Source organism: Mercenaria mercenaria, unplaced genomic scaffold (genome assembly GCF_021730395.1).
Source record: "Mercenaria mercenaria strain notata unplaced genomic scaffold, MADL_Memer_1 contig_521, whole genome shotgun sequence".
Lineage (NCBI taxonomy): Eukaryota > Metazoa > Mollusca > Bivalvia > Venerida > Veneridae > Mercenaria > Mercenaria mercenaria.
Window position 1 is genome coordinate 3,029 of NW_026463400.1, and position 12,042 is coordinate 15,070.

A 12,042-nucleotide genomic window follows, 5' to 3' on the forward strand; every position below is an offset into this window, starting at 1 on the left:
TACGCAAGTCGTCACAGAAGCACATGGGACGTATAGATAGCTCAGTTAGTTGTGCTCTTTTGGGAAATTCATACTGCATACTGCCTTTTAATATCATCTACGTTTGGACTGCTCGAAGCCATGGAACAGTATTTGCTTATTTTATAGTTATTTCGGCCGAACTATGCATTACTGTACATAACACAATTATCATTCATTAAAACATAATCAAATAAAAAATTGCGGAATGAAAAGACAAGTATGTGGCTGTTAAGTTTTATTACAATTGAACAAAAATGTTAAGAACATCAGATCACATACTTTATTGCATGGTTAAAATGCATAATGAACTGTTACCAATGCAACACAGTACATATCACATTATATAAGGGCAAGAAAATGGTAAAATGTGGGTGTAAAAATGAAAGACAATGCATTGATACTCTAACAAATGGGTAGGTATATAATACAACAAAAATAATCTGATTGCAATTGACAATAAATAACGTTTACTATATCTAATGATTTAACAAAATTCATTAGTATATGATTATTAACAATGCGTGACCTTTTCCACTAAAGTTTCGTAATAGAGAGTTATACAGATTCATTTTCATACTTGTACAGCTACATGAAAAAATTACTTCTTATTTATGTAAAAACAGTGACAGGTTGAGGTGTCAAAATTCAGAACGTTCTTAATAATTGTGTATATTCAACAGTACTTGTAAATTGTACATTACAACTTCTGGCCATATCGATTTTACACGTACAGACTGATTCATGTCAATTTATAAGGACAGTTTCTAACAGATCTAGACGCTTATCATCATGCATTGAAATTAAGTACACAAAAGGGTAAAAGTACAAATAGAAAAACTCTCTACAATTATGACATAATGGAAGACACATTTTGTTTTAAGATTGTTTTTTTTGAATTTACACTGCTTAACACCACACATATGCTTACAAAACAAGATCTGCTATAAGCCCCGATTGCTCCAAAACAATACTACATGGCTCGTGTTTATCAATTGGTTTTATATATATCACATTATGAATTATTAAGACAGACTTAAACTATAATGTTATATCAAACACTACTTCATTTATTCAAATTTTCATCCAATATAAAGATTTTATGCAAAGCTTTTGCATTTCTAATGAAAAAAAAATCAGAGTTTTAAACTAAATACTTGAAAAACAATTTTATTTTTCAAAGAATAAGTCTTTTAACTTTGAATCAACTAGCGTCTCGGCAACCTTGTTGGTGAGTTCCTTTTTCAAGTGTGAGACCAAACACTTGAAAAATGGTACAAGAAACCCATGCTAGGCGTTCCGCATTGAAAAGAAAACTGTCTGCTGTGCATTCATACTATCAAATTGAAGAATACTACAAAGAATGAGGCACAGAAAAGGATAAATATACGTTTTACAGCTTGATTCAAATTTGACCTAGAAAATATAATACATGCGAACTGTTCATTTCCGCTAGACATGAAATAATCAAACATCTAAGGCCTTGCCAAGTTTGTCGAAATATACATTTTTAAGTACATGTTTGAAAAGACAACGACCTTTATAACTCACACATGTTGCAAAGTCAAAAAAATTGCACACATACATCTTTGAAAGTGAATGAATATTAGAACGCATACGTTTTGTGTGTCGATAAAAATGACAAAACATATTCATCAGAAAACCCAATGACAATAACAAAAGATACGTTTTAGTCAGTAAATTTTACACATATCTGATTGAATTCTTTAAAAAATGATAACCTCTATGTCAGAAAGATTTAAGAAATGGTACATACATAAAATTCTGTAAAAATGATTGGCCTATAAAATTACGAAGCTCAGACAGTCTGCAATAATACTGGAAAGCACATAAAATTTACAAAACTTATATGTCTTAATGGCTATATCAGCTAGATCATATATTTTAAATGTTAATAAAGGCACAGTAAATGTAAATCAGAAATTCTATAACAATGCTACAAAAGTCTCGAACATGATATATTTAAGAATGACAACATACAAAACTTAGGTTGTTTATTCTGTAAAAAGGCATCTCAAATTTCTAAAGCATACGACAGTGATACCTAGCCGCTAAGTGAGAAAAAATAACTGTGATAAAAAGAAACAGATCAAGAGAAAGATATACATTTATCTACGACATGCGCAAGGCAGAGCAATCTGTTCAATAGCAATATATATATATTAAAAATAAATGTAAAACGAATAACAAAATAATAAATGATAGACATAAATACATAAATGTTGGAAGTATAAAAATATATGTACACTATACCCCACAACAGATGGAAATAGAAGAGGCATAACTACGGGGTTCATTACCCATTCAGAACTTCTCCGCTAATTAATGACCATAAATTTTCCAAATGATCAATGCACTTTTCAAAATATATGGTGTGTAGAAATTGATAAACAAAGAGCACACCTAAATATGCAAATAAAAGGATCTTTTACTAAAATACTTCATTTTAGATACAATGTACAAGGCAGTCTGATGGACAGCTATATACCCCGCCACTATTATGGATAGTGAAAGGATTGACGGCATTAGGAGGAAGCATTGATATTGTGTGAAGTATATTTTATAGTGACCATGACCTTGAGTCTGCCCGGCTGACTCATGGGTTTTGCAAACGATCTCAATAAGGTTAACACTTTACAAAAGTTTCCAGAAAATCCTTCAAGTGGTTTTGCAGGAAAGGAGAGGACTGACATTGAAGGCTCAAACATTTAAGTTGTGACCTTGACCTTGAATTGGCACGGATGAATTTTGAGTTCTGTACATTGTCTTGATAAGAGGAATATTACAGGGAAGTCATATCAAAATCCCTAAAGGGGTTAGGAGATACAGAGCGGGCTAATACCTTTGATCTTGAGTTGTGACCTTGACCTAGAGTCGACATGGCTGACTCATGAGTTCTGCACTTCGATTTGACGAGGTAATGATTTGACTAAATTAAGGTCATCTAAATCCTTCAATGGGTTTAGGAGACAAAATGAAAGGCTCAAACATTTGACCTTGAGTTGTCTCCGTGAGGTTAAGCCTACATGGCTGATTCATAAATTCTGTATATTGTCTTGATGAGGTGATTATTTGACCCAAATATCATGAAAAGCCTTCAAGGGGTTAAGGTTATATGGAGCGGACACAATTGTTATGGACGGAAGGACGGACGGATACCATTCCTATAACCCCCACCACTTGCGGCGGGGGATTAATTAATATGTACTTCGAATGCAGAAAAATCTCATCAAATTTATTCAACTTTACTAAACAATTGTGTATGTTGAGCTGCATTCGTAATAAAATGTCATAAAGTAACAGTCAGTTGTTAAATCTACTTCCAGTTTTCAGTGGTAGTACACATGTATGCTGTGTTCAGCCATATATGTACATATCGTTTGCTATTTTTTACTAAATGAAGAGTACTTTTAATACACATAAACTTGTAAATTCTATATTTACATAAACTATATTTTGTATTTGCTTGTGTATTGAAATATGAAATTTGTGTCTAGTATATAATATTTAAATGGTAATAATTGTCGTGGTTGCGGGGTGGAGGTGGAATGGGGGTGGGAGGAGTAGGAAGCTTGAATAAAAATACAAAATCTACATTTCAGAATATCCATAACTTTACAATTATCATATAATTATTTAATATTTTCATCTATAAACACTTTCGACAAAACTTCAATTGCAAGATGATCACAACTATTACAATATTCTACCTTACCTTTATAACACGATTTATCAAATCATTTAAAAAAACTTATGAAGTAAATTTGCAATTCAAAAATGTGCCAGAAGTCAAATGTTAAATAGTCATTACAAAAAGTATATTTGAAACATTATCATTTCTCGAAAGGAATATTTCTTTCAAAGTTATCTTTCTTCATTATGTTATGGCCAGAGAGACTGTGTTGTCTGCTGAATGATGTCTTCCACCGATGTAGAGACTTTCTGTGATGCCAGCCAGGTTAGAGCTTTAGTTTCTATCATCTGCCATTCCTCATGTCTGTGTGGAAACTGTTTTCTTAACCAGCATAATACAATTACTGTACATACAATACTTGGCACCTGCAAACAGGAAGAACAAGAATGATTTTAACATTGTTTGAAAAAAGTTAAAATTCTTGATAATAGTGTTATTAAGTCAAAATAGAGAATAGCTAAAACAACAGTTCATGATGCCTGTTTAGGGAACGAGGGTATGTTGATTACTAGATGACCTCAAAAACGAAAGAGCTCATCAACTGACTATAGACAACCATCCTATTAAGACTAATTGCCACTTAATTATTGAGTTTAGACATTTTCCAGTCTAAGGGTCGCTGCGACTTTGATCTTTGACCTAGTGTCTCCCAAAGCAATTGCGATCACCTGCAAAGGCAATCATTTTATGATGTTTGATGACAAGAGGCCAATGTGTTTTTTTTAGATAATTAGCAGACTCTGTTTACAGTTTCAAAGTCACCTTCTGACCTTCCAAAACAAGAGAGCTCATCTACTTACCACAGGCAATCGTTCTATCAAATTTGATGACTGCAGGTCAAAGAATTCATTAGCTTTTGAGTGGAAACCCTTTTCAGACCTACATTTAATGTGACCTTGCCCTAAGAGGCTTAAAATGACCTCCATCTCTGTAATTCAGAAAATGTACCCGGGCTAAATTTCTCTATACCTGAAAGGGTTTAGATTATGATGGCAAGATTGTATCTAACTGCAAATGGTCTCTTTGAAAGGCGCATAGAATCAGCTAGACGCAGGTAACAACTTTGCAACCGTATTCATTACCCTTTGAAGTATAACAAAATTTGGCCCAATAAGTTTTCCGAATTACAGAGATGAAGGTCATTTATAGACATACATGTATGCATCTCACTAGTAATTATTTTATGAAACTAAGGATTTCCATGAATGAGTCAAAAATATTTGCTGATGTATCTAAAGCAATTCAAGTTGTCGAATCACTGTTTCTCAATGTACGGCCACGGTTATGAGAGACTTATACTCAAGAGGCTGCCCTTTGGTTTTCTTTTTGCTAAGTGCTAATTCAAAGGTACCTGCGTCTAGCTGATTCAATGCGCTTTCCATAGAGACCTTTCGCAGTTAAATACAACTTAGCAATTATAATCTATACTCTTTCAAGTATAGCGGAATTTGACCCGAGTACGTTTTCTTATTAGCATTGAAAATTGGTTATTCGATACCGACATGAATGGCTTCCGATATATTAGAAAATATTTTTGACGTGTCCAACTCTAAGGTGGTAAGGGTATAGGGTATAGATTATGGTTGCAAAGTTAGTTATATTTAACTGCGAAAGGTCTCTTTGGAAAGCGCATACCATCAGCTAGTCCCCAAAACTTAAGGTGTCAGCTACTGGCCACAACAGACGTCATCAACTGACCAAAGGAAATAATATCCTATAAAGTTTGAAGAAATATTGTTTATTTTACTATTTTACTTAAAAACACTGTACTGATTTTGTTTTTGTGTAGCTTAGCTATATGCCAGACCTGTTAATTCGGTCAAAACAACCTCCTGGTTATTCACATGCAAGTGCGCTAATGAAATCTTTGACTGACAATGATTTTAGCTAATCATCTATCACTGAAGACTAGACGACTTTTCTTTACATCAACTGCTATTGAAATTTCCGAAAGTACACAAATAAAACGTCTGTTTACTTTGATTTGTACATTTGCCAATGGAAAATGAATTTAGATTTTTATTGCATTTATCTGCAACTTAAAAATATCTAGTGACTTCTATTTAGTACTATAAGAATCTGTCAGTAGTTGAATGTGCAAAACGAAATACCTGGCTTGCTGGTAACTGTTTTGGCGGTAATGAGGCTCTCCCAAGATACCGGTAAAACATTTACCCAAGAGCCATGTATTTATATTTCAGATACAGTGATAAAGCTTTTCTCTTGCATACTTTAAATAATAAAAGAAAATAAATAAAAAAAATGTTTTTCTTAAGCCATTATCTATTACAGTAGCGCATGAATTGATGTGTACATTCATGAATTACAGCACAAGAGTCACTGTACACCTTGGTGTGTACGACAAGATTTTCCAGCACCAGTGAAAACATGGGAAAATCGTTCCGAGCTAGCAGAGTGAAATCCCATATAAAATCCCAAGTCCACCACTTCACATGTTGCATAATTTTCCAATATTATTTCATTACCCCATGTCATATGTTTTTCGAGATACATGCGACACAATGTTTTAATTCCATAATATATATATCTTACCATCGAAGAGCCATAACTCTAAGTGTAAAAATCAAATAAAAAGCATACAACTTCACTTTGAATAATATGTTTTAGACTCAAGGTCAAAATATCATAAGATACAAGCAACATTATTTTTAGGCCTTTTTATTCATTTTCTTGACTTAGCCAAGCGTAATCACTCTGGCCTAGCTGGACAATATCCTAAACAAAAGCCAAGGTGTACAACTTAAAATGCTTAATAATACTCCTACAAAGTTTCATACTCTATGTTAAGTACATTTTGAAATACGTACGAAATAACCTTTTGGATTATTTATGCATATTTTTGACTGTCAAAGGGTCAGAACGCTGGTCTGAATGAAATCCCAAATAAAACCCAGGTGCGCAACATCCCTGTTTAACGGTCGATTAAAGTTTCATGACTTTTTGAGAGATACATGATACAAACTCGGACGGAGGGATCGATAGACAGAAGGATATATGTAAACAGTGATTTTTTTAAAAAGCAGTTTTTATTCTCCTTTTATCCTCCATCCATTAAATTTCTTATTAATATGCTTATAAAAACCTGATAGGCCTTGTATGATATTTGTAAATACTCAAAATGTCACTTAATTTCTCAAATCATGAACAATTTATAGTGATCTACAAATGCTTTAATGCTTTAAACAAAATCTTACCTCTGAAAATGTCTGTTTATCAAATTCTTCTTTTGGAACACCCAATAACTTAAACAGTTGTTCAGAAACCTCCCACTCGCCATGTAGTTGCTGTAAGGCTATTACAGACATCATCTTGTCATCTACAAACACTTTATACTGTGAAATTATCAATATTCACTGGGAACAATATTTTTGCAGCATCCGCATCAACAGGAGGAAAAACCCATTCATTTAACCTTCAAAACTGGAAATCGCTAAATTCTTATCTTCAAGAAATATCCGTTTTTGCCAAAACCACGAAAGTCAATGCCCTAGAAATTACATATTTCACAGTGTTTACATGGATTTCTCTACAATAAATCACATGTCATATGGGGACTCTGTAACCAAGTTCATATCATTTCAAACCACTGCTTCGGTGTCAAACACTTGAATGCAAAGTAATTAAGATATTCAGAAAAAAGAGCTGTGATTGTAAATTGATATATATGCCCGTAAAGAGTATTCGTGATATTAAATAGGTACACAAGCTTCTACTTGTACATTACTACACTGCATAAAAATCTAAAGGGATAAATGAACACGGGAAATGCAACAAATAAGTTAACTTTTGAACTGGGTTTCACAGCACATCAACAGAGTACAGATAATATTGTGACAAACAGAACAACGTTTTTCATCTAACCTCATTTACATAAAAATAAACTATAAGGTATGGACTTAATATTTTTGTCTGCTGAAATAACAGACATATACGAAAACTAAGTATTTGTCTAAAACGTATTAGTTGCCTCTTACAATCATACAAGGGTAAGACAGTGGTTCTAATTCTTCCTTACACAAGTTGTCCCAGAACCATGAGAAGTGGTAAATGGTCGACTAAGTATTAATAACAAAACAATCAACTAAACAAAGTTTGTCTCACTGACGCATGGTATGATAACAAAAGCTCTCCGTAAGACAGCACGCTATACGGCGATTTGACAGTAAAACGAATTTATGAAAACATTAAGTATGAAAGGGGCATAACTTGGCCAAAAATACAAATCAGAGTTCTGGGGATTGTTACCACACATGCAGATGATGATGATAAAGAAACATTTTAGGTTTCAAGTCATTATTTTTTGTTATTGAAGTTATATCCAGAAAGCGAAGATTACCAAAAAAACCTTAAGTATGAAAGGTACATAATTCTGTCAAAAATACAATCAAGAGTTAAAAGGATTGTAATAGCACATGCAGGTGATGATTATAAAGAAATATTTTTAATTTCAAGTCATTTTTGTAAAGTACCAAAGATGTGTCTATAAATGAAGCTTTCAAAAGATTTTACGTGAAAATAATTCAAAGTGTAACAACTTGGTGACCTTGACCTTGGGTATAATGGACACAGCCCCTGCACATACTTTGTTTGTATGCTGGACAATGTTAATGTGAAGTTACAGTAAGATACTAGTATAAGCAATAGTAACAAAGAAAATCAAAGGTTGCCGAAAGACTTTATCCGAGAAAGCTCACGCCGACGCCGGGGCGAGTAGAATAGCACCCCTATTCTCCGAATAGTGGAGCTAAAATGGTTTAACAGTTCTGGGTTCTTCTTTGAGCAGTTGCATATAAAATGTTATTTATGAGCCTATGAGCCTTACATAGCCTTACATAGCGCACTGTCTTGAATTTAAATTTATGCTAAAATGTAGAGGCCCCACAATCATATGTTAAAAACTATTTTTCTATAAAACTATCTCAATTTATTTCAACAGAAATTGTCATCGGTCTGTTATTGACCAGCTTTATCTGTTGACTGGCAGTATACTCTACAGTATATAAGCACAGAATTTCCGTGCATTTACGACACGACAAAATTGACCAGCCCGTCACACCTATAAAAACATTTTAGTATTAATTTTTCAGATGAATGAGTATTGACAAACAAACCATTTAAACAACTTGAAGTATGTTTCAATACTGTTTAGATTTACATTGTATTTTTTTGGCGGAGTCACTGCTTTTTGGAGTTTGTTCAATACAGGAAGTTGTATTAAAGTTAACAATCACATGTATTTGCTGTGTCAACAGATGTGTGAGCAATGCAATGAGAATATGTTTACACCGGTTTGGTATGACGTTGAACTGTGAGCTGTGACCTTTGATCTAGACTAAAAACACATGTTTTAATTGTCTGTGCTGCAGCTCTTATAGTTATATTTGCTTATTTGTTTTATTTATTCATTTTTATTTTTATATTGTTTGTTTTTAAAAGTAGACCTAAACAAACATTTTAACCAAGAAAATCATATTTTCTAAATATAAAAACGGTCATAATTCTAAAAAAAATGCTTATCAGAGTAATGGTTTTTGGCCTACACACCTTATGATGATAAAAATGTGTGCAAAGTTTCACAGTTACAGATTTTAAGAAAAAGTGGACCTAAACAAAATTTTAAGCAACGCCTACGCCGACAATCAGGTGAAGACAATACCTCGTGTTTTTTTTTTAATCAGACGTGAACATCCTTTTACAAGTCTTACCTGAGGAAAATTTTCCATCAGCATCAGACGACATCTCAGAATACCGTCGCGAGACACTTTGATGTACATCAGGGCCTTCATAACATTCTGAAATTTCATTACATGATTTGAGTAAAATGGGTAAAAACATAAGAACATTTGTAACTGCATCAAAGTACGCAGTCTAGATATCATTTACTGAAAAGGAGTAGTTAGACCGGTTATCATTACTAGACAACATTTCAAAACCCCAAAATAATTCCAAAATGAAGTTTTATTGCTGATTTATAATCTTTTGTTAAATATACAAGGCAGGAAAAAGGTCCTCTAAAATAATCCAAGCAAAACGCTAAAAAATAGGTGAAATTTAAGGGCAGCTTGCTTTAGATTTTAATTTCAAAACTTATTGCAAATTTATCTACAATAAAATCAATTAAACACAATATTAATATCATTTCTTTATTCACGTGCATGCATTGCATATCAAACAGCAGTTCAAGAAGCATAAATAAATGCCGTAACTGTTTATGAATTTCGCGGAAATATTGACAGTATCAAGTACCCCACCTATCAGCAGCTAAGAAGAACGAAAATTTGTATTTTCTCAGAGACAAAAACGTTTTTATAACGGCTTTAAAACGTCGTTTAATAGACGCCTTTGATTTGTAGGTAAAACGACATAAACAGACGTATTTCTTTTCTGATTAAAGACGTTGTGACCATAAAACAACCAAAATAAAGACGTCTTCAAGACGTCTTCTTTTGCTGGGCAGTAACATTGTGAATACAGTTTTGTTTCACGAATCTCCAATGAATGTTTTTTTTTCTTGATTCTGACTTTGAGATACATGTTTGGTATTTAAATCTTTAAACTCAAATGCCGTCAAATGTGTCTGTTTTAGAAATATGTATGTATGAATTTGGTTAGAATTGACACCTATGTTCTGAGTTCTGACACCCCTACGCTTTATGAAAATGTTGAAAAAACTAAAGGTAGCCTAGAGTAAGTGTCGCATGGTCATTTGTCTGTATATATCCTATATGAATTACTATCAAGCTTTCCTATATTTCATTCCTATAATTCCATTTCATATTCATTATACATCCACATAAATATCATTTTCTGATATCATTAACTAACATGTTGTTTAACCACGGTGACGGGCCTTAATTTGAATGTATTGATATCACCGCCAATTTCCGCCACGCATGCGCACAGCCAGAATAGATTTTGAAGTGAAGACTTGAATCTTTGTCTCTCTTGGTAAAATATTACATTTGCTGTCTGCGTGTGTCTTTCAGGTAAACTATTTACATGTTGTGTTCAAATATGATCATCCCTCATTTTCTCATTCATCATTTGATTCATTTTGTTGTAATTTTTAAATTGTCATGAAATGCATGCGCACAGCCAGAATAGATTTTGAAGTGAAGACTTGAATCTTTGTCTCTCTTGGTAAAATATTACATTTGCTGTCTGCGTGTGTCTTTCAGTCCACAGAAATCCTAGAAGAGAACACACGTTAGCCCGTATCATTTTACATGAAGGGTGACATAAGTGCTAGAGATCTTAAAATATCTTTTTTCACTGGTATTCAAAGAACACATTTATGCTGTAGTTTACCGGTAAGAGAAAAATACAGCATATGCTCAACAGTAACGGCCACAGTAAGTATTATATGCAATATCTCAAAAATGTGCTTTGATATTTTTGAGGACGTTTTTCATGATTCATTTCCTTACATACTATTTATTCCACACCAAAAAGTTTATGTTGGAATAAGTTCAACCTCAAAACCAGCCTGAGCTGAGAAGAAATTATCCTGGGTAAAATGTCTGGAAAATGGAGACAACTCCACTTAAACTTTATTGTAGGCTTAGGAGGCTATGTACAAAGTATCTCATGCAAAGCATGCATTTCTTACCTCTATACACGAAATAATCATGCATAATAAGTAGCAATTTGATTAGCACTTTGAGAAAAAAAAATATGCAAAGATCAAATCATTTACTGTCCTGGGGGCAAGTGTGAAATTTTTATGGCGAAATTTGTCAACAAACAATGTTAAAACCCAAAGAATTTCACAAGGTAAAATTGGTTGAGAAAGCGATTGCTGTAAAGAGAATAATCTCTGCTACCTGTACATATGCGTCAAAGTATGGGACAAATATCAAGAAATTTGAGTAAATCAATGAAAACAATTTCAGGATTGTTAGATGCATGACTGTTATCATGTGTAGCAGGTAACATAGATAGCTTACTTTCCTATTGCAGTGGTATAATATGGACAGGATTATGACTGTCAAACGGTGTTCACAACAATTTCTTTTTGTTACCCTTTTGTTAGGAGGGTTAAGGGCAAGTCTCTACTTAGTGTGACTTTGACCTTTGTAATAGGGGCCTGAAGTTTGCACAAGACACTCCGTCTCATTGAGACAAACCTTTATGCAAAATAGTACTGAGATTCAATTCATGTCAGCGTTAAGACACGGACAAGCGATAAAATTACTTTTGACACTTATATGTGACCTTGACCTTTGAGGTAGGGGTCTGGGAGTTGTGGCAACACTTAGTCTCATTGAAACAAAAATATATGCTAAATG

At 33.3% G+C, this 12,042-nt stretch overlaps 1 protein-coding gene across 1 annotated transcript in view; it reads right to left on the bottom strand.

The window, feature by feature from the left end:
• Positions 1–249: 249 nt before the first annotated feature.
• The window catches only part of LOC128554550 (von Willebrand factor A domain-containing protein 5A-like), a 45,684-nt gene continuing 33,891 nt past the window's right edge, over positions 250–12,042 (bottom strand). The window contains exons 11-13 of the mRNA XM_053535820.1: positions 9,460–9,546; positions 6,949–7,070; positions 250–4,098 (exon numbers count right to left, since the gene is read on the bottom strand). Coding sequence (XP_053391795.1) covers positions 3,922–4,098; positions 6,949–7,070; positions 9,460–9,546 — 386 coding nt within the window. The 3' untranslated portion in view covers positions 250–3,921. The remainder of the gene's footprint in view (positions 4,099–6,948; positions 7,071–9,459; positions 9,547–12,042) is intronic.